Source organism: Typopeltis vanoorti, chromosome 11 (assembly GCF_054136105.1).
Source record: "Typopeltis vanoorti isolate ZY-2024b chromosome 11, IOZ_Tvanoo_1.0, whole genome shotgun sequence".
Taxonomy (NCBI): Eukaryota; Metazoa; Arthropoda; class Arachnida; order Uropygi; family Thelyphonidae; genus Typopeltis; species Typopeltis vanoorti.
The window spans coordinates 54,715,894-54,741,028 of record NC_143559.1 but is presented as its reverse complement, the minus strand read 5'-3'; the positions used below and the strand labels follow the sequence as shown (position 1 = coordinate 54,741,028).

The window sequence follows — 25,135 nt, the reverse complement described above, 5'->3', positions numbered from 1 at the left end:
TGGCTATAATGATTACAGAATTAAAAAAAAAATAATCAGTTTCTCCCCACTGCTTCAGAAGAATTTCAGAAATTGCATCACCATTCCCTGCATCAGAAAAATTAGCCAGGTCTTTAAAAAAAAATAACCTTTACACAGCTTTTAAGCCTCACCAGAAACTGGCTACCTTTATGTATTCTACCAAAGATTAGCTCCCTCCTCTCTCAGTGTCAGGAGCATATAAAGTACCCTGTTCCTGCAAGTTGACCTTACTTCAGACATACAGGTAGATCAGTGACCATCCATTTAGAAGAACATAAACTATACATCTGCAATCACAACTATGGTCAATCTGGCTTTGCAGACCATGTATTTTATACAACCCTCAGGATCACCTGGAAGAAAACCACCATGCTTCACCATAGTAAACTGTTTTTGGAATTTGCAGCAGTACTCAAAAATCAACCAAATTTAAATAAATATAGATGCATAAAACTTCCCAAAATTATAGAAACGATTGTCAGAGGTCCTACTTTACATCCTAGGCTACCTACAAATGCCCATGGAGGACGCCCCAATTAGACACGACTTTAGAGTCACTGAAGTGTTTCATTTAGTATTGTGCTTTCTGTGTGTGTGTGTGTGTGTGTGTGTGTGTGTGTGTGTGTGTGTGTGTGTGTTACAAGTTATTTATAATCCCTGAAGATGTCTCAGTAATAGACAAAATACTGGATCATTAAAATTAGTTTTTAATCCTTTCCTAGTGCTGTAAATATTCCAGTAAACTTCCAACATGATTTATGTCTGAATGTTTATATGGAAGAAAATCTTGGGCAATAATTTCAAGTCATCTTTCTTCCTTGTTGCTGTAAAATATTAATCAAATTTATTGTATTATTATGATATGCAATTTTTTAACAATAGAAATATCAATATGCACCATCTGAATCTGGTATAGTGTCCTATTCAGTTATTTTATCTGAGGTTGTTGTACATCAGTGCAATGCAAGATTCTGGTTCAAGACTTTCTTGAGCATCCTGCATCAAAATTTTATTTTTACACCCAAATTTACATCTTTTAAAGAAGAAATTATATTAGTAAAAAAATTTTAAACCCAACCCCTCCAATTGAAAAATTGCATTTCTGATCAATAAGAATCAGAATCCCAAAAACTGAAATTTGAAACTATTCAAATTTTCAGATGTATAGGGTAACCTCCAAGTTATGGCAGTGGCAGATGAGAAATTTAAATAACCTCACACTGAAAACACTCTTTCAGTGTTTGTTCATTTATACAGTCCACATAAAGTTCATTTATGTGGACTGTATGCTCCTTATATGAGTTAAGACAAAAAAAATTTTTTTAACTATCTTTACCCCAGTATTCTAGCATAATGCAAACCAAAAATATTTCTGCAGTAAACTAAACAGAACTTACTGTGAAAACAAGGTGTGAAAGAAAATAAACTTATTCATTCAACAATTTCTTTGCTTTAACATATACATCTGGTGACCATTAATGTCCATTATATATACATAACATGTAATAGCTGCAAAGAAAGTAATAACCAAACAGTGATAATTGAAAATAAATTATGTATCTGAAAATATACATCAATTTTTCTTCTTCCTGGGAAAGATTATCCCTGTTGAATTTTTTTTTTCATAAAAAAGCCAATTCTTCATCTGAAAAAAAAAAAAGAAAGCAACATCCTTGCTAGCAATGCATTAAAATTTGCATCTTAAAGCCAAACAACTAAAGTTAAGTAGAAGAAATCAGATTTCATCTTCCATAATTTCTTCTTCTGAGAAATCTCCAATAGATACATCTTTAGGTTTAACAAATCCTCCATATTTTGGTGGACACTCAAAATACCGCTTGTTATCTATACTTCCATCATTTTTCCCCAAAGGCTCATCATACTGTACCCCTACCCAATAGCCTGGTTTGAAGTGAGTAGTTCCTACAAACATCACTGTTCCTTTTCTAACAGGTTGTCCTGCAACTTTTACTTCACAAATACTACCAATGTTAATTTTCTTAGCCACCTCTTCTTCCTCTTTAAGTTTCTGTTCCATTTCCATTCTGTTCTGTTCCTCATTATTAGTACCCAATTTATTTTTCATCTTGAATGCTTTAAGTGATTCACTACGTTTAGCATATTCTTCGTCTGACATTTCATACTTTGGAACTTTAGAAATGTCTTCAAAATCACCAATTTGTCGCAGAGAATCAATAACATGAATTATCATGTTATCTTCAACTGAATAGGACTCAAGTGAAGATTCATTATCATCCATTTTGGCAATAAGCTGATTATCTTTTGTCCTCAGTTGAACTTCCATGGATGCTATAGATGCCCCTGTGATCAATTCCAACTTGCCTTTTAATTCTCCAATTGTTAGTGTTTTGGGAAAATGTTTTTCAGATATAAAACTACTAACATTACTTGACACCAAAACTCTTACTACTTCTAAGGTGGCTGGAACTACCTGGTCATTCATATTTGCTGGAATGATACCTGTAAAAATAAAATGAAAATGTAAGAAAATTATACCTGATGATTCAAATTTAAAACATTAATTTCAGGCTATGATGTCTTTAAAAGGAATTAACTACTCATTATTTTACCCTTCATCAGAAGAATGAAGCCATCTAGGATGAAGGCATGAACCACTTACTAATCATCTAGCTCCCACTGTATACAATGCTACTACAAAAATTGTGTTCAAGGCTGGAATTTTATTTGGATGGAAAATATATTCACCCAGATGAAAAATTTATGCTCAAACTACTACCCAAAATTGACTCAGTCAGTGCCCAGTGTAAAATGATCAGCAACAGTTAGGAGATAAGTGTCACCGTGGTATTTAGTGAAACTGATACAAAAACAAAATTCTCTCTCCCACACACACCACCAAGTGTCTAATACTTATTTCACAACTATCCATCTCTAGAGTCATATGCTTTTTATTTATTAAATGATTATGCAGTGCATGGTAAAGTGGGCAATCTTTAATGTAAGAAAATTGCAAACTATTTGAGTTAGCTTCTTTGCTAATTTCTCAAGTTCTTAAGTGACAACAATCTTAGGCAGTAAGCAGGGGCATGCCAGTAGTGTCCGGCGCCTGTGTGCAAACCTTCAGTTGATGCCCCTATATCCCCCCCCCCAATTAAAAATCACTTTATAAAAACGTATCAGTGATTAAAAATGAAATATGAAATATATTAATTATAAGTTTATTGAACCAAAAGCAGTAAGTACAAAAAAAAAAACGTTTTTTATAATATTAATAAAAAAAAACTTAGTACAAAACACAATTTTTACAATGAGTATTCCATGTATAAATTTACTAAATAAAAATTAATATTAAAAGAAAATGTCAAATTATTAAAACATATTAATTTCTTTAGCGAAATATCTAAAAGCGTGAAAATTTAATTTTTTCATGACAGTTTAACAAAATTAAAAAATAAGGAATATTACGTTAAATGTACAAGAAAATAATGAATAATTTACCTTAGATCTTAGTTCTAATTCAAATTTATTTCTTGTCCTTGTTATTACTGATGCACTGCACTGTCTAATTACAAAATCTTACAGTTGATACCTTTTGGATTAGTGATATGATAGAGTTCGTACACCGTAACAGCAGAATGTAGAATAAAGTTAATAACTGCAGCACTTTTCTTAAATATGTTTAGAGCAAATGCCAGTTTGAACAAGAAAAAACAAACTCAAACAAGTCATCCTGTAAACAGTAAACTCACCAAAGTTCAAGTTTTTACTTCTTTACGCTAAACTACCTTGTTAGAACTAGGATCAGAATAAAATAAGATCTTAACATTCGGGGCACTCATCTGATAGAAAGATGCTAATTGTTACCAAGAATATTCTTTAACCTATCTAATGTATAGGTTGAAGGTCATGAGTAACTGCGCTCGAGTATATTACGAGTGCTATTTCGCACTTTTGTTGCTGTCAGTTTGGTTTAACACATGCTATGCAAAGATTTGTGATATTTGACCCTGTGGGGGTCCTGGCAGATCTAACAGATACTTGTTAGATGACAAAGATATTTTATTGTATAGGTTGAAAGTCATGACTAGCTGCACGTGCATATGTTACGAGTGATATTCCACACTGTTTTGCCATCAGTTTGGTCGAACGTTTTTTTGTAAAGGTTTGTGATATTTGACAGTAAATTGTATCCGAGAGATACTGCGAGCTCTGATGTCAGTATAGCTTATAAATATAAATGCTCAGATTATTCATATGCTGAATAATGAGAAAATACGGCACAGAATATTTATTAAAAATATAGTAATGCAGTTAGCATCAGAACAAATAAAAAGGCTTTCCTCTACAGGTGTGAATAGGTCTTTACACCTGAAACTTCAATTTCAGACTTAGTTTGAATGAAATTCTAATGATGAGATAGATATGGCCCCTCGACAAACAGAAAAAGATGTCTTATGTGCTATGCATCCAAAGCGAGTCGCTTATCAAAATATTTTTGCAGACATTGCAAAAAGTATTTATGCTTTCAGCATAGCAATATTGTTTGCGATGACTGTTATGACAGTTCTGTAAATCCAACTATTGAAGATTCTGATTAATGTTAAATGCATTTGTTTAGTTTTATTTTCTTTCATTCTCTATGTCTGCGTTATTTTGTAACAAACAAAATTTTATTCTTTATATTTCTTTGTTGCAATAATTTCTAGATTGTAACTAAAAATAAATAAACCATCATGTATTATTGAAATAGAGCCAAAAGGTTTATTTATTTATTTATTTATTTATTTTTTTTTATCATACATGTCCTCTAGAACAGTGCTTCTCAAACTTCTGGATGTCAGGGGCCTTCCTTTATAAAAATTAAAATATTTCATGGTCCCCTCAAAAAAAAAAAATCTTAATTGAGACATATTATAATATTTATTGTATTTATATTCAATACTAATTTATATCCAAAAACAGATGCAGCAAATATTGCAAAAATCAAATGCAAATATTATATTTTAAAGAATTAAAAACATAAAAGAAGTTTAATAACAATTTAATGTGATGGACGTGTTTCAATACTGTATTCTTAGATTTCTTTCGAATTCTACCATTGATAAGCAGGTCATGTTTATTTTTAATTATCAATAACGTGAAAATGCCTGCAGGCTAATTGGTTCAAAAGACATATTTCGGTGATTACACCACATTTTTTTTTTTTATTATTCAGTTATACAATATACTGAAATAATAATAGTTCCTGACAAGTTTCGTAAATCACAGGATTTATATCTTCAGGGGTAAATAGTATAACTTAAAGTTTAAACAAGAGAAATGAATAAATACAAATCATAACTGTCTGTCTGGCTATTCATAAACTCAAATAACAGAATGCAGATATAAAACGTTATTGACATTGAACAATACTGGACGATCTCACGTGTTCTCGTTCATACATTCAGAGCTGACCACATTTGATGGAGAATTAAACCTCGATTTTTATTGCATTGGGTTGGATTTTTCAGCATATTAGCAGCCTCTTTAAATTTTCTTACATAGCAGTTGTTTTCTATGTATGACATCGTCGTTTTTTGCCAGAGTACATTGTGTCCAGTGGAAGTGGTATGGAAAGCAAGACCCATTTTTTGTTCTCTTTTGTATTGTATGTCTTTTTGGCGTTCAGCCATGCGTATTTCTCCAGATCTTCCCTGTCTGTCCTACGTAGCAAATCCCACAAGAGCAATGGATTTTGTAGACTCCTGGTTTTTTAAGAGGATGATGAGGTGGGTTTCGTGGATGTAGGACTCTTGAGATTTTTTCCATAGGAAGGAAGGCAACTTTTACATTGTGTTTGTTCATTAATTTGGCTAGCATATCTGTAACATTTTTGATATAAGGAAGCGAGATTGCGTTTTTGTAATCCTGTTTTATTGTGTTGTTAGTTGGAGGCATTTTAAGGATTCTCTTGATGGTTTTTGTTTCATACCCATTCTGTTGGAGGATTTGTGTTAAGTATTTTAGTTCTTCATTACATCTTTCTTGGGTGCTGGAGATATTGTATGCTCTGTCTCGAAGAGTTTTTTTAATTAAGCTTAATTTTTGTGAAGGATGGTGGTGTGAGGCTGCATTTAGAAATCTTTCTGTGTTGGTCAGCTTCCTATATACTGAGAAGGAGAGTTTGTTTTCTTCATTAGCTTCTAATAGAATATATAGAAAAGGAAGTTTTCTATTTTCTTCTTGTCATAAAATGAATTTTTTGGTGTTGTACAAATTGTTGAGATAATCTTTAACATTGATAAGTTCATATGTTGTTCCATTCCATATGATGAAAATATCGTCTACATAGCGTAGCCATATTTTCGGTTTTTTATGTTAATTCTTTACAGCATTGTTTTCAATTTTTTTCATAAATAGGTTTGCTAATACCAATGATAATAATGAACTCATGGCCAGTCCTTTTTGTTCCCTGATTCTGTCTTGATAGGTGAAAAAAAAAAAAAAAGTTGTTTATCCAATGTTTAAAAAGATCTAAGATGTCCAGAGGAAGTGGTCTTCTAGGATATTCAAAATTTCTTGTTTTGGGACGTTTGTGAACAAGCTGATAATGTCTAGACTTGCTAAGATGTCCGATGGATCAATATGTATATCTTTCACTTTTTCTATGAAATGTGTACTATTTTTTATTAAGGAAGATGTTTTTTCTATATGCTGTGAGATCATGTTGGTGAGGTATTTCACCAAGTTGGAAGTTGGTGAATCTCTTCCATCTACTATAATTGGTCTTAAAGGTATATCTGTCTTGTGGATCTTTGGAACACCATAGATTCTTGGTATCAAAGGATGTTTTGATTGTAAGTATTTTTTAAGTTCTTCCATCCAGAGAGGCACTTTTTTTATGAGATCATTGTTTTTTTGTGTGTATGTCAAGTTGGGTCTCTGTCTAAGGGTTTGTAGGTGTTTGTGTCCCCCAGGAGACTTTTCATTCTATTATCATATTCTATAGCATTTAAAATGACAGTTGCGTCGCCTTTATCCGCTTTGATTAAGACAATATTTTTATCATACTTATAATTTTTTAAGGCAAGCATATTCATTGTTAGGTAGATTCCTACGAGGTAATCTGCTTTTTAATAGTAAAGCTGCACTCTCTATACAGATAAGATCTGCCGTGTTGTTCGATAGATTTACCCCTGAAGATGTAAATCCTACGATTTACGAAACTTGTCATTTTAAATGCTATAGAATATGATAAAGTGAAAAGTCTCCTGGAGGACACAAACACCTACAAACCCTTAGACAGAGACCCGACTTAGCATACACACAAAAACAAAATGATCTCATAAAAAGTGCCCCTCTGGACGGAAGAACTTAAAAAATACTTACAATCAAAACATCCTTTGATACCAAGAATCTATGGTGTTCCAAAGATCCACAGGACAGATATACCTTTAAGACCAATAGTAGATGGAAGAGATTCACCAACTTCCAACTTGGTGAAATACCTCACCAACATGATCTCACAGCATATAGAAAAAACATCTTCCTTCATAAAAAATAGTACACATTTCATAGAAAAAGTGAAAGATATACATATTGATCCATCAGACATCTTAGCAAGTCAAGACATTATCAGCTTGTTCACAAACTGTCCTGAGACAAGAAATTTTGAATATCCTAGAAGACCTCTTCCCTCTGGACATCTTTTTAAACATTGTATAAACAATACTTTTTTCACCTATCAAGACAGAATCTGGGAACAAAAAGGACTGGCCATGGGTTCATCATTATCACTGGTATTAGCAAACCTATTTATGAAAAAATTTGAAAACAATGCTCTAAAGAATTAACATAAAAAACCGAAAATATGGCTACGCTATGTAGACGATATTTTCATCATATGGAATGGAACAACAGATGAACTTATCAATGTTAAAGATTATCTCAACAATTTGCACAACACCATAAAATTCACTTTAGAACAAGAAGAAAATAGAAAACTTCCTTTTCTAGATATTCTATTAGAAGTTAATGAAGAAAACAAACTCTCCTTCTCAGTATATAGGAAGCTGACCAACACAGAAAGATTTCTAAATGCAGCCTCACGCCATCCTTCACAAAAATAAGCTTAATTAAAAAACTCTTCGAGACAGAGCATACAATATCTCCAGCACACAAGAAAGATGTAATGAAGAACTAAAATACTTAACACAAATCCTCCAACAAAATGGATATGAAACAAAAACCATCAAGAGAATCCTTAAAATGCCTCCAACTAACAACACAATAAAACAGGATTACAAAAATGCAATCTCTCTTCCTTATATCAAAAATGTTACAGATACGCTAGCCAAATTAATGAACAAACACAATGTAAAAGTTGCCTTCCTTCCTATGGAAAAAAATCTCAAGATTCCTACATCCACCAAAACCACCTCATCATCCTCTTAAAAAACCAGGAGTCTACAAAATCCATTGCTCTTGCGGGATTTGCTACGTAGGACAGGCAGGAAGATCTGGAGAAATACGTATGGCTGAACACCAAAAAGACGTACAATACAAAAGAGAACAAAAAATGGGTCTTGCTTTCCATACCACTTCCACTGGACACGATGTACTCTGGCAAAAAACGATGTCATACATAGAAAACAACTGGTATATAAGAAAATTTAAAGAAGCTGCTAATATGCAGAAAAACCCAACCCAATGCAATAAAAATCAAGGTTTAATGCTCCATCTAGTGTGGTCAGCTCTAATAAAAAATCTACCTCGATCTGAGCTCTGACTGTATGAACGAGAACACGTGAGATCGTCCAGTATTGTTCAACGTCAATAACGTTTTATATCTGCATTCTGTTATCTGGGTTTATGAATAGCCAGACAGTTATGATTTGTATTTATTCATTTCTCTTGTTTAAACTTTAAGTTATACTATTTACCCCTGAAGATGTAAATCCTACGATTTACGAAACTTGTCAGGAACTATTATTATTTCAGTATATTGTATAAATGAATAATAAAAAAAATGTGGTGTAATCACCGAAATATGTCCTTTGATGAAAAGGTATGTATCTACATACCTTTCACAAAAGGTATGTAGATATGAAAGGAATTAACATATTTAAGGCTGCGTGTACTAATGAAGGACATTCTTTTTGTCGTCGAATCCAAAATTCAAATGGTGTTCTTATCCAATCATATTCTTTATCTTCATTCAAATTAGGAAAATATTTTTCGAAAAAACCATAGAATTTGTGAGGTGGTTAATTATTTTCCGTTGATAGTAAAATATTATTTTCTTTAACATATTTATGAAGAGAAGTAAACATTTCCGTTTTATTACCCTTAAAACGTTTTAACCACACAGAAAGTTCACTTTGAAATTCTTGCAATTTAATGTTTAGTGTTAACATATTGGTGCTTTTTCCTTGCAGAGAAAGATTCAATTCATTAACTTTTTTGAAAAAATCTGACAGATAAGAAATGAAACAACCAATTTTGATCACAAAAATGAGATGCTAACATGGGATTCTTATCAAGAAGAAAAATTCGTAGTTCATCTTTCAATATTAAAACTCATTTCAGAACTTTTCTGTGGGACAACCACCTTACTTCTGGGATATAAAAGTGTCGTAATTGGAATCCATCTCTTGGCATAAAATACGAAACAGTCTTGTATTAGTAGCATTACTTTTTATATAATTAACTACATTAGAAACTTCTGATAACACTTTACTCAGCAATTCTTCCATTTGTCGAAATACTAAGATTTCTCTATGGATAAGGCAATGAACATGTCTTGCATTCGGATACTTTTTTTTTACTTCTGCAACAAAACCTGAAATTCTCTCCATCATGGCTGCGGCACCATCAGTGCAAATTCCGATGCACTTTTGCCAATCAAGTTCATATTCTTTAAAAAAAAATTATTCACTTTTTCAAATATATCTTTTCCTTTGGTTGTACTGGAAAGATTTTTGCAAAACAGTAGATTTTCATGAATTTGAAAATTATAGAGGTATCTAACAAAAACCATTAAATTAGCATCCTTTTGTATTATTGTAGATTCATCAAGCTGAATGGCAAATGCATTACTTTGTTTAATTCGTGAAATTAATGTAGACATGATATTATCGGCAATGCAATCTATTCTTCTTTTAATTGTGTTATTAGACACAGGAATTTTTTTAAAGGTTCTGACATTTCGGAACCATAGATAGTTTCGCAAATTTTTATTGCTGCTGGTAAGACGAGGTCTTCACCAATTGTATGAGGTTTCTTTGTTTTTGCAATTAACAAAACAATTTTGAAAGATACTTTTATTAATTTGTCATTCAGTTTAACATGCTTTGAAAAACATTTAGTTTGTCGTTTTAATTCTTCAGCCTTTGAAAAATCAATTGTCTTACTCTTATATTCCCCATGAACAGTATCTAAATGGCGACAAAGTTTTCCTGGTCGCATGTAATCATTTGATAACTGTTTACAGCAGATTACACACATAGGTTTGTTTGGATTATTATATGATGGTACAAACCCATATTTCAAATAAGAAGGCTCGTATTTTTGAATTTTCTCATGCGACATTTTTTGTTTCTTGCCGTTTGGTGCTGAAGACGATGCAGGCTGTTCTGGTAAACTATGAAATACTGTACTTTTTTTTTTGAGTCTGTTTCTGATTGTTCGCTGTTTTTTTTTTTTTTAATCAGCGACTTACCATCTCGGGGGGGGGGTTAAATTTTTAAACGTAGAATAGATCAAATAATAGCACCACTTACCGAAACTGGCACACCACAGATTAACAACGTGAAATTAGTGAATATTACCTGAATAAGGGAATCCCCGGACCAGGAACATTTTTCTCTTTTGTGACTTTTCTCCCTTTACGGTAATTAAGCCTAACGCGAAACAGACAGCAAAGACAGGTTAATAACCAAAGACAGGTTATTAAAATGTGTACATGATTCATGCTGTATTAACAAAAGATCGCATGACCGAAAGATAAAAGCATAGCTGACAATTGAGTTGAAATGCTAACTCTTTTCAACCGAATTCCATATGCGAAACTGCCATAACATTCACTATATATATATTTCTTAGTTTTAAGAAGTTTACAAATTTTAACACGTTCGGTTGAATTTTATTGCTGCCTTGCAAAATCCAACTCTCACATACATCTAATTAATAACAATAGTTTTTAGTTAGATACTGTGTTTGTCAGTGCAACATATGGTTTTGCTTGAGTCTATATATACAGTATAGTTTCTGTATGAGGGGACGTGATTCATTAATTAATGTAATTTTTATCTTAGTTGTCTCTAATTGCACTATTTGTTGAGAAATATAATAGCAGACTGCTCATACCTTATTCACTGACATAATAAAAGTACTTGTTTTTCTTGCTTCTGCAGCCCCACGTGAACTTGTTTAACATGTGTGAAGTATATGCAAAACTTTTATTGGTAACAGAAAACTAGCTCGGATGAGAGTGATAATATAAAACGAGTTTTGACATGTATATAAAATCAATAGTCGCTTGATTACGAACGCGTGATGAAAGGGAGGGGAAGATTTGGAGCTTCCCGGGAGAGCATTCAAAGTAAAAACAAGTAAATACAATTAACCACTGCGTTGAAATGAAACTTATATGAATGAGCATATATTTAGTAATATTCATTAAGCGCCGAAATATGCAGGAAGCAAAGTTTGTGAGCCAACACCACTGTGTGAATTTTTCCAATAAAATATAAAAAATAAGAAAAGTTAAATACGTTTCTTTTAAGAAAAGAAAAATCTACTCAGTCTTAAAACATTTTAAATTTGTTTTCATTATTTCACAGCCCCTAAGGGGACTGCGGCCCACAGTTTGGGAAGCACTGCTCTAGAACAGTGCTTCCCAAACTTCTGGATGTCAGGGCCCCCTCTGGAAAAATTAAAATATATCACAGCTCCCCTCGAAAAAAAAATCTTAATATAGACATATATTTATATTCAATACAAAAACATACACAGTGAATATTGCAAAAATCAAATGCAAATATTACATTTTTAGCATCTTACATACACATTATCTCATATTTTTATATAGATAGATATTATTCTCAGGGGCACACCAGTAGTGTCCGGCGCCTGTGTGCAAAACTTTACTTGGTGCCCCTATACCCAGTAGCACGGCAGTAGTGTCCAGCGCCTGTGTGCAAAACTTTAGTTGGCACCCCTATACCCCCCCTCCTCCAATAAAAAAAAATCACTTTAAAAAAACGATTTTTTAAAAAATATTTCCTCCTCTTTGGTGCCTACGTGCGTTGCACACATTGCAGACGCATCCCTGATTATTGTACATTTGCAGTACAAGCATATGAAATGTAAAACGATTAGTACTAAAGAAAGCATTAAAAACATAAAACAAGTTTAATAACAATTTAATGTGATGGATGTGTTTCAATACTGCTACATCAATATAGGTGAAATATATGAAACTGCAATTCTTAGATTTCTGCTTTCAAATGAAACTTATATGAATAAGCATATTAAATGCACAATACGCAGGAAGCAAAATTTGTGAACCCGCACCAATGTGTGATTTTTTTTCCATTAAAATATAAAAAATAACAAAAAAGAAATAATAAAATAATAAAAATTAAATGCATTTCTTTTAAGATAAAAAGAATCTACTTAGTCTTTAAATTTAAAACAAATTTAATGAAAATAATGAAAACAAGTTTAAAAAGATTTTAAATTTGTTTTCATTATTTCATGACCCCTCCCCTCAACAAAATCTACGGCCCCCAAGAGGCCGCGGCCACAGTTTGGGAAGCGCTGCTCTGGAAGATGTGCTTTACATTTAAGGAAAATACTAAGTGATCTGGAGCTTGCTCCACCTTTACTACGAGTTGCCCATAAGGATGCTTATGCTTGCATCCACTGAAACTTTTAGTTTCTATATATTCGGCAAGAAACTCTTGTAGTTTCGATATTCGGCAATGAAATAATGTTGGATTCAATATTCACTTAATTTGTACCATCATTTATATTTGCAGTGTTGTTTATGTTTTATGCATTTTAGCACATACTAATAATGAATGTACCTCTCAGATATACCGTGTTGTATGCTGCAAAATTATTGCTGCAAGCTCCCGCGTGTTAAGGAATAATAACAAATAAGTGATTATAAATGATTTGTTGAAAACAAATCTATAAAATATAATTAAAATTTAAACATAAATGTAATTTATTTTGATATAATTAATGAATAATATATATATTTTTTTAAAGTATTTCCTTCTCGCCTGAAATCTTTGGTGCCTGTGTGCGTTGCACACACCGTGTCGGCACACCCCTGGTAGTAAGAAAAGAAAGTAAAGAGGCTTAGATTTGGTTATATCATCATAGGATGTCAATTAAGTGTCTAATCTTCTCTCCAGTTAATGAGAGTGACCATGAAGTGATCACCTGGGTTGCAGCCAGTCACGTGAGAACTATAAAGAAGGGATATATGCAGAACTACAAGGCTGGTGATCATGGTAAGTTTTGGAGACAACTGGGGAACTATTATTACGGGCGACTCCAAGGAGCCCTTAGACTTATCGAGGGAGGCCCTAAACATCATGTCCATCACAACTATTTGACATTTACACAGTATCTATCATACTTTGCCTTGAACTCATTCACTGTCATAGCACCCACAACAGACTCAGGCAGCTTATTCCACTCACTCACCACTCTAAAAGTAAAAAACCCAGCACTAACACCCTTACTAATCACACTCTTTCCCAGCTTCCATGGATGTCCCCTAGTCCTCCCACCACCAGTCCTGTTCTCAAAAATATCCTCTTAATTAATCCTATAGAAACCCTTCAGCAATTTGAATGTCTCAATCATATCTCCCATTTTCTGCCTATCAACCAATTTCTGCAACCCACAAATCTTCAACCTGTTTTTATAAGGTTCATAGACCTGCTATCATCTTGGTCACTCGCCTCTGGATCCTCTCAACCTCCTCCCCCATCAAGAAGAAACCAAGGTGACCAGATCTGGGAACAGTAATTAAGATGAGGTCTTATCAAGGCTCGATACAGAGGAACAATAACTTGCTTATCTCTGCTCGTCAAAGTATTCTTCAGTATCCAAGTGATTTGATGAGCTGATTTACCACTTTTGCGATGTGCCCCCTAAACTTCAACTCCCTATCTACCAACACTCCCAAGTCCCTGGCCGCAATCTCCTTGAGTGCAGTTCCACCAATGTGATATACTGCTGCTGATCTTTTCACCCCAAAATGCATAATCTTATATTTTGCCACATTAAATTGACATCCATTCTCCTTAGCCCAGACCTCCAATCTATCCAAATCATCCTGCAAAATTTTTACACCTTCTGCATTCACTATTGCCCTACCCAACTTTGCATCATCAACGAACCGTTCCTCTCAGATCCTTCCCTATATCGTTAATGAACAAATTATACAGCAGCAGTCCAAGAACAGAATCCTGCAGCACACCACTAGTCGCAGGCCATCTTTTGGACTCTACTCCTGAGTAAACTACTCTCTGGTATCTCTCCATCAACCACCCTCCTATCCATCTCACCAACCTTATATCCATTCCCATATATTGCAGTTTACAGATTAGACTTCCATGTGGTATCCTGCCAAAAGCCTTAGCCAGGTCTAGCAGTATAACTGTAAACCCATTACCCTTATCCAGTTCAGCCGTCACGGTGTTATAAAACCTGAGCAAGTTACTGAGGCATGATCTACCCTTCACAAAACCATGCTGTCCCCCATACAGTATCTCATTTTCATCAATCCATTCCTGTATTTTTCCCTCTACTACGACTCCTGATATGCTGATCAGTTGGTAATTTTCAACATCAGTCTTGGATCCTCCTTTATACATTGGAACCATTTTCCCCTCTTTCTACCCCTCCGGGACTAAACCAGATCCGAGACTCAGATTAAACAATAAGGTCAAGGGCACTGACAATTCTTTAGCCACTTCACGTAAGAGCCGTGCTGATATACCATCCAATCCCACATTAAGGTTCTGTAATAGACTATTCACCTCCACTTCATTCACCACAATTCCCATATAAACTAATGGTTCCTTCAATGTCACCACCTGGATGATATACTCTCTCAAAGTGCTCACTCAGTAATTCCACTATATCTACTGATTCAGTGACCTCCCTACCATTCGCATTACTTAAAATCATTCTGCCATGTACAGTTTTTCTTTTGCTAGCAGCATATTGAAAGAACTGTTTGGGATTCTCTTTAGCTAGCATGGCTAATTTCCTTTCATAAACCGTTTTTGCTTTTCTCACCACTCGTTACCCTTCTGGCCTGCACTTTATACCATTCATGTGCCTACAGGTCACCTTTCTCCTTAAATTCCTTCCACAATTGTTTGTTTCTTTTTCTGTAACTCAAGTTTAATGGTGTTATTCATCCATTTAACCCCTACTTGATTTACTATTTGGACTCTAGGTATACAGTCAGCCATAACCGCCTGCAAATACTCCCTGACCACTTCCCATGCCCCATCAACATCCAGCCCATGCAGTTTTACATGCCGTGGCACTGAACCAAGCAATCTCCTAAGCTTGTCATACTTGCCAGTAGGCACTACTGTACTGTAGAACTATAGAATGGAAAGGAGTTGAGTGGGAAGGATATAGACACTGCATGGACATTGTTCAAGAGCTAATTAACAGCAGCAATGTCCGAGTATATCTCAAAGGTGAAAAGACTAAATAAGGTAGGAGTAAAATGGATGAATGAAGAGATTAAGCGTGAAATCAGGAAGAAGACACTGTGGAGGCAACACAAGATGAATGTTGATAATGATCGGTTGCACAAAGAGTACAAAAAGCATGCCAGGAAAGTAACGCAGATGGTAAAAGGTAGCAAAAGGACAGTATGAGAAGAAGTTGGCCAATCAAGAAAAATCCTAAGGAGTTCTTTTGATATGTGGCAAGTAGAAGGAAAAACTACTATCGGAAGATGATGCAAGTTGATGCTACTAGCAGAATGGTAACCGATGTGTTGAGGATATCACTGAATTATTCACTGATCAGTTTAGCAGTGCATTTCATCCCCATTATGGCAACATCAGGAGAAGCTGGAGTGTAGAGGATATGGCAGAGGAAGGACTGATGGTGAATGAGCAGGAAGTATATGTGGAATTAAGTAAACTTGATATCAATAAGGCAATAAGATTTGCCAGCATATTACCATGTGTCTTGAGAGCATGCTCTATGCAATTAATGGCACTTTTGGCACAACCATTTGCCACAAATCTTGCAACAGGGAGAGTCCTAAAGGAATGGAAGGTGGGAAAAATTATTCCACTTCACAAAGGCTACAAATTTGCTGGCAAAGGTTGGTCGATTGGTAGAACCTCTGCTACTAATAGCTCAGTTAAGTAAGTTTGAGCGCGGTTAGTAGTTGGAAGGGGACCAATCGTTCGATGCTGTCGGCACACTCTCCCTCGATGAGTCTTTGGACTCCCTGGAGGTGTCAAAATAATAATATAATAAATTATAGGCCAATCTGTGTGTCTGGGGTTGTTGTTGTTGTTGTTAAGATATTAGAGAAGTTGGCAAACAACTAGGATTCAGAAGTGGGTCAATAATAGTAATCTTTATGATGGTCAGCAGAGATTTGTTAAGGAGAGGTCATGTGTTTCAGCAATCTGCTTACATATGGTGACCAATTCACTCAATAAAGGAGATACATATACGGCAAATGTTGTGGCAAATGGTTGTGCCCAAAGTGTCATTAATTGCATAGAGCATGCTCTCAAGACACATGGTATACTTGGATTTTTCAAAGGTCTTTTAAATTCCAGATATGCAGAAAACATAAGCTAAGTTGCACCATAGGGGTTGAACAGGTTAGTTTTTCTGCTGAACGATTCATAACGATTATGGAATATTTGCACATAGGACAGTGCTTTCTTCTGGCATTTTACATATAAAATCACTCCGAGCACTAATTAGTTCAAATGGTCTGTTGCTCTGTCCTCTCTACTCCTTTTGAACTGGCTCCCCTAGACAAGAATATTTATATAAGATTCGATGATGCCACAAATGTTTTGATTTCTTGTGGGAACTAAGTCATGGGGGGGGATTAACAAGAAGATTAACAGTAAATTCATAACATAATTTGATAAAAGTTATTTTTATCATTCATAGGCATATAAACTCAAAATGGATGCATTCCAAACACTGAATACAAGAAGCATGCACAGAAATACGCTCACCACTGGTGAGTGAATTTTTAGCCTCGTTCTAAATGATTTCAAAAGATTTTTTACATAATTTACATTGTCATTTTAAAACATCTCATTCACTGAGAATGTTATTTAATCATGGATGGCTGCCAAGAACTTAAGTTTTATTTCCAGAGAGTTGGAAAATTAGAACCTGTGTAGAGTTGGAAAATTAGAACCAGCTCAGCAGATGTGGTGTTTGCACACCATGGCACTTGGCCACAAGAAGGAAGACTTGGTTTCAAATCTGGTCAGCGACTAAAGGAAATTTTTCCAAGCCTTTTTTCGACCAGTTCCCGAGTTAGTTTACCTCTGGCACGTGCAAGCAGGCTTTTTCTTCCAGAAACTCAAGAAAAATTGATCATAGAACCCGTTTCAGACATTAAATATAGTGTGTTAAGGTCAGGGACCATGAAATGGCAGCACTTTTTGAGCCATCTCTTCACTGCATGCCACTTAATTATTGATAGCCTTGGGCAAGCTATCTCTGATTGGATACCAGTGAAGATTGAAATGCCCACTCAGTCTCCAAAAATCAGATAGGGTTAAAACTGCCTTGCCTACTCCCTATACGCGAATAAAAAGGCATTAACTGATTTTTTTTAAATTTTTTTTAGTCAGAAAATGCTTGAAATGTAAAATTTTGAAGCATTTACTTTGAAAGTAAATAAATGTTTCAAAAGTTTACACAATGAAAATTCTTATTTAAAAAATTCAGTTATCTTGGAAAGATAAATCAAGGACTAGATCATCTGACTGGGTGCATCAAGTGCCACCAACGTGAATTTTATTATTTGCCTTTCCAATTAAATTATTGTTCATGGATAATTTAAATAAATTCGCCCTTCATTATGAACAATAAAGTACAAAGAAAACACAAACTGAGTTGTGATGAGCTCTGCAGTGACGTGACATACATTTAAAATCTGCATTAAAGAAAGCATATTTCTGTATAATTACATGTAATGTGTAGCGAGAATTAAAGAATGTATTACTTTGTTTTCTCTTGTGAACATAAGATTTAGGTTTTTTTTTTTTAAATCATCTATAATAATATATAGTGTAGACAGATACCTTGGATAACTAAGATTTATCTCTGGCTAGTAGATTTAAGTCTGATTTTTGGGGCCTTGGACATGTCAATAAATTTTAAAGTTGATCTAAAATATTTGCAGAATTTTTCATATAATTTGACAGTATATTACCATGTGTCTTGGAGCATGCTCTATGCAATTAATGACACCTTGGCACAACCATTTGCCCCAAATCTTGCAACAGGGTGAGTCCTAAAGGAATGGAAGGTGGAAAAAATTATTCCACATGAACTCTAGCAAAAAGACTTGCACAGCACCAATAGTAACTTGTTTTCCAGGACTCCCCCCCCCCCACAATTAAACAACATAACTTGCTAATCTGTCATACAATTCCATCTGCTGCAGTTTAGTTATGAAGTCCAATACATTTGTGATCTTGTTATTAGTGCATAAGTTAGTAAAACATGACCTCCCTGTAATAAACTCATGCTGACAAGCACAGAGAATACTGCCGCTATCAACCCACTTTTGTATCACAGCTCTCACAAACTTCTTCAAACCTTAACCACTACTCCATATATATATATATATACATATACACACACACAGATCAGCCTATAATTTGTAGCCTTATCACCATGTTTGTGAAGTAGAACTATTTCACCTTCTTTCCATTCCTATGGAACTTGTGCTGTAGCAAGACTTATTAAAGTAGGTCAAGGCTGGTGCTTACTCCCTGGAAGACATATGGCAATATGTTATCGAGTCTTATTGCATTACTGACATTAGCAATATGCAGAATATTCAGTTTTGCATTGGTATTTGGCTGGCCAAAGCAGAAAAATTCTTGTTGCATTTTTCTTATATTTATCATATATGCCAGCCTGGATGGCCAGGTGGTTAGCATATCTGCTCTCCAGCCAAAGGCTGCAGGTTCGAATCCTGCCATGGATGTTTGCGATTGCCTTGATGTAGGCTTAAAAAAAATTCTACATAATTTATTGTAGAATGCATTTCTGATTAATAAATCCATAATTATTTTCTATATTTCACAATTTTAAAGTTCTGTTAATATTTTTATATTGTTATTTTGAGGAAATAAGTGCAATATTTCTGAGTTTTATACAGCATTGTTTTTTTTTTTTTAAATAAATGTTCCCTATAAAATGTAAGTTTTATTATATTGAAATGGAAAAAGGTTATGGATCCAACCATATTTTTTAGCTACATGTAGAAAGAATCTTATGTTTCAAAAATTTACAGATTATGAGAACATGACCTTCAGTATCAGAGTTACTTTGGCTCTCTGCAGGAGCCTGTATATTCCCTTTTTATTAGTGCATTGATTAGGTTTCACTGGTATGATAGACATTATGTTCATTCTCATTGTAGATCCTACAGGAAAAGAGAAAAATAAGCAATCCTCTGCTGAGTATACCACAGCTTTTCAATTTTTGACTGAACTGATAAGATGGAGAACAAGCCGTTTTCACTCCCTCAATCAGGTACGAAATAATTTTTAGTTGGGATAGTTGATGAGCATAAAGATCACCTGTTGTAGGCTATGATATTTATATTAGATCTGGTTAAGGAGGATTGCTTTGAGATGTTTATATTTGATGAAATCATTATAATCAACTGTGTCATTAATTGGTTAGGATGGGCAGCTGTTTGTGAAAAATAATTTAAATCAATATGTTGTAGGAAAGCAAGGATATCAGGGATTTCTGCCTCAAAGTTGTGAGCTCCTGATGAACCAAGGGTCATCAAAAGACATGCAAGCATTTGTTATCTGACCATAACCACTACACCTATTGATCAATAGGTAAAGTTGGACAATTTCTTTGTTGGTCTTGGAGTAAACATAGAATATATGGGATCCAAAACTGAGTCTTACCAAGTTATGTTCCCAGGTATTTGGCTCCAGGTTGCCATAACAAAGTATTATTATTATTATTTCCGGCTACTCCAGGGAGCCCTTAGACTCATCGAGGGAGGTCCTAAACATCATGTCCACACAACTATACCCATCTGAACTATGGTGCCCATAACTGGGCACAGTACTCCAGATGGGGTCTTATCAAGGCTCGATACAGAGGAACAACAACTTGTTTGTATCTGGATGTTAAAGTATTTTTCAAAAGCCAAGTGATTTGATGAGCTGATTTAGTCACTTTTGCAATGTGCCCCCTAAACTTCAACTCCCTATCCACCAACACTCCCAAATCCCTGGCCTCAATCTCCTGGAGTACGGTTCCACCAATGCGATATACTGCTGCTATTCTTTTCACCCCGAAGTGCATAACCTTACACTTTGCCACATTAAACTGACATCCATTTTTCCTAGCCCAGTCCTCCAAACTATCCAAATCATCCTGTAACATTTTGACATCCTGTGCACTCACAATTGCTCTACCCAACTTTGCATCATCAGCAAACAAGTGAACACTTCCTCTCAAATCCTTTCCTATATCATTGATGAACAAATTGAAAAGCAGTGGTCCAAGAACAGAGCCTTGCGGCACACCACTAGTCACAAGCCATCTTTTAGACTCCACTCCTGCATAAACCACTCTCTGGTATCTCTCCATCAACCACCCTCCTATCCATCTCACCAACCTTATATCCATCCCCATCTGCTCCAGTTTACTGATTAGGGTTCCATGTGGAATCCTGTCAAAGGCCTTGGCAAGGTCCAGTAGAATCACCATAAACCCATTACCCTTATCCAGTTCAGCCGTCACTGTGTTATAATACGTGAGCAAGTTACTGAGGCATGACCTACCCTTCACAAAACCATGCTGTCTCCGATACAGTATCCCATTTTCTTCTATCCAATCTTGTATTTTCCTCTTGACTATTTTCTCTAAGACCTTGACAATGATTCCTGATATGCTAATTGGTCAGTAATTTACAACAGCAGTCTTGGAACCACCTTTATGCAGTGGAACTATTTTCTCCTCTTTCCACCCCCTCGGGACTAACCCAGACCCGAGACTCAAATTAAACAAAATGGTAAAGGGTACTGACAATTCTTTAGCTGCTTCTCGTACGACACGAGCTGGTATACCATCCAATCCCACGGATGTATTGGCATTGAGGTTATACAATAGACTACTCACCTCCACTTCATTCACCACAATTCCCGTATAATCTACTGGTTTATTCGTTTCTGCAATGTCACCACCTGGATGATATATGCTTGCAAAGTGCTCGCTCAGTAACTCAACTATATCAACTGATTCAGTTACCTCCCTACCATCGGCATTCTTTAAAATCATTCTGCCATGTACATTTTTCCTTTTACTTGCTACATATCTAAAAAACTGTTTAGGATTCTCTTTAGCCTGCATGGCCAATGTTCTTTCGTAATCCTTTTTTGCTTTTCTTACCACACTCGTTACCCTTCTGGCCTGTGCTTTATAATACCAATATGGCAGCGATTCCAAGTGGGTTAACTTCACTAGTGCAACCGCTGGATGTTTGTATAAACAAGCCCATTAAAGACAGTTTACGAAAACAGTGGAATGCATGGATGCAAGAAGGAGAGAAAAGTTACACAAAAGGAGGACAAATGCAACATGCGTCTTTGGTAACTATATGTGAATGGGTAGCGAAAGCATGGGATGAAATAAAACCAGATACAGTAATAAAATCTTTTAAAAAATGTGCTATATCTAACAAATTAGATGGCTCGTAAGAACGATTTTGTTTACAATGATGACGAAATTGATGCTAAATCTGATGGAGAAAACAAATACAATTTATATGACGATATACCGGAAGAAATTACAGAACCAGAGTACAATGAATTCAGACAGTGAAAATTAAATTTTAATTATGTAGTTATCTACCTATTTTCTTTGGTAAATAAATAATTATATAACATGTAAATAATTTTTTCTGTAAATAAATTTGATATAAGTTGAAATATTTTTACTTATTTACCCTTTTTGTATATTGCTAATAAATTTAACAGAGTATGATACGTTAGTTTTTTCTCTGAAAACTATCAATTTTTGACCCGGTGTATAAGTCGACCTAAAAAATGTAATACTTTTTTTCAATGTTGAAAAGTCTACTTATATGCCAGAATATACGGTAATCATTAATATCAATTAATATGTCTGGGGTTAAAAGAAAATGAATAAACTTGACATTAGCACAGAAACTTGAGTTAATAAGTTAGAAAGTGATGCATCTATTGCTCATGTTTGTGAACTTAACAGGGTGAAAAAGCAAATAGTTTTGGACATATGCAAAAATAAAGACAACTTACTCAGTTTTCATTAGCAGTGAGAGCTCCAAAAGTGGTTTCGCTGCGGCATCTGTTTGTAAACTTGAGACAAAATAAGACTCTCAGATTCAATGACTTCATTGATGTATTTTCTGAAGAGCTCAACTTGTTCAATATCGGCAATCAGTGCTTCACCACGTTTGCCTGTTTGTAATGCCATGCCGTTTATGAAATCACCAAAGCCACCCATCACTTCACAGTTTTTTTTTTTTTTTTTTTTAATCAAAAAAAAACCCTGTGAAGTTGGCCAAGCATAAGAATTTGGAAGGAAGAGTTTACAAGTGGTTCGTTCAACAGTGGTCTAGTGGTATTGTTGTTCGTGGTGTTGAACTAAGGTCTGCTGATGAAAAACTGGCACAACACATGGGCATACAGTTTCAGGCAAGTGATGGGGTGGCTTTGGTGCTTTCATAAATGCAACAGGCAAACGTGGTGAAGCACTGAGTGCCGATATTGAACAAGTTGAGCCCTTCAGAAAATACAGCAATGAAGTCATTGAATCTGAGGGTCTTATTTTGTCTCAAGTTTACAATGCAGATGAGACTGGCCTGTTCTATTGTGCTGTTCCCGAAAATACCTCACAAACAAACATGAGATTAGCATGCCTTGCAACAAATTAAACAAGGAGCGCATTACAGCCCTACTCTGTACTAATGCCGATGGCATGCATCGCCTCACGCTTTGAAGAATGTTACGAGCCAATTGCCTGTCATCTATTCCAGCTCAAGGAATGCCTGGTTTACAAGTGACATTTTTTCTGACTGGTTTTTCAATCACTTCATGCCTGAAATGCAAAACTACCAAGAGGTCTGAAAATCTCTCCTGAAGATGTAAAAGCCATTTTACTTCTTGATAATCCATCAGCCAATCCTAATGCTGAGAAGTTAGTTATTAGGAATGGAAGAATAAAATGTATCTTCCTTCCTCCAAACACCACTTCTATAATACAGCCTATAGATCAAGGAGTCATTGTTGCCTGCAAGAGGTTGCATAAGAAGTTTCTTGAAGAGGTTATGGTTGTCTTGGAGAATGAAAACAATCCCAAAGAAAATACAAGAGGAGCCTGGACACTTCAAAATTTCCATGCATACAACATCAAGTCTGCCATCTTTAATTTTGCTGCTGCTTGGAAGGAAATAAAGACTACAACATTGGTTAATGGCTGGACCAAGTTACTGAATGGGAGTGAACCAGAATATGATTTCAGAGGTTCTGAAACCTCTGATTTCCATGAAACTATGATGCGAGCTGGTGATAATGTCAGTGAGAATGACATTGAACAATGGCTAGACATCGATGAGGGCGACCCAGGCTACCAAATTCTCAGCCAGGAAGAGATTGCTGAAGATGTATGGGGCAATCAGGAGGTTGACAATGAGGAAGAAGTGGTTCCAGCTGGTTCGAAACTATCGGTGCTTAGAAAACATATGGAGGACATTCGTAGATGCATCTTCAGATCCGGAGGTGATTGCTGATTATTACAAATATTTTTGGCAATTTTGGTCATTAATTATTAAGAAACAGTATAAAAGTGGAAAGCAACCGAAACTTGACGCAAGCAACTGATACTGTACCACTGAAAGTGTTTTATTTTCGATACTATTCCTAAGATTCACGATTTAACGGACTTTAGATTTTAAGGACAACCCTTAACCCCTAATAGTCCATTAAATCAAGAGTTTACTATATCTTATTAAGATGGGCGTCATGGCTGTTTGCTCATCATATTATGATGTCTGCTGACTTCGCTTGTTGAAATTAAATGAAAGATGATCAAAAGAAGCCGCTTCTTTAGGTTTCTGTATTAACATAAGATTTAGACACTGTTTTATTTGCAAGAGCTAGTGTAAGAATTACAGTTGTGGCGCTGTTGCACCAATAGCAATGTGGAATTGCAGGCTTTTTCTTTGTTATCTTCTGACTAATTGGATGTCATGTGCAGCCTTTATAATTTTCTGGTGTTGTATGAGGCTTTTTATAGGAGGCTGTCAGATGCTTGTCATTACACTTAATGACAGAGGGAACTCTGCTTTGCAGTGACTGTGCTTGCCCATATTTCTGGCAATGATACTTTTCCTCCTTAACGATTCCATTTTATCCACCAGATCACACACTGTTTTGTTGTCATAAATTTCTTGTGTGTCCTTAATTTTAACTAGGACTAGCAGCATAGGATGTTTATCAGCTTTACATCCATAAAATTTACAGGGTCTAGACCCTGATTCTTCAAATCAGTCATTTCATCAGTAGAAAAATTCTACTATTTCTCAGAACCACTTTCAAATTTTTTTTATCATTCTTAAGAGTGAATGTATGATATGGTATCATCAGATCATTAAGAGTTTTGTAAGATCAGAGTAATCCATCACTGTAGTTGAATACTGACACCTTTGGGGTTTTTAGCATTTATAAATTTGATTTGCTTACTTTTCATAGCAAAAGCAATTTCAGACCACTGTTCCTTGGCTCTTAGGACAATTGGAGGAATACATCCTGTACCTGTATTGCCAGATGTGTCCATGGACACAACATAAGCCAATTTCCAG

At 35.1% G+C, this 25,135-nt stretch overlaps 1 protein-coding gene across 1 annotated transcript in view; it reads right to left on the bottom strand.

Moving 5' to 3' along the window:
- Positions 1-1,429: 1,429 nt before the first annotated feature.
- The window catches only part of Tbcb (tubulin-binding cofactor B), a 49,638-nt gene continuing 25,932 nt past the window's right edge, over positions 1,430-25,135 (bottom strand). The window contains exon 2 of the mRNA XM_090400644.1: positions 1,430-2,502. Within this exon, the coding sequence (XP_090256770.1) occupies positions 1,757-2,485 (729 nt within the window). The 5' untranslated portion in view covers positions 2,486-2,502 and the 3' untranslated portion in view covers positions 1,430-1,756. The remainder of the gene's footprint in view (positions 2,503-25,135) is intronic.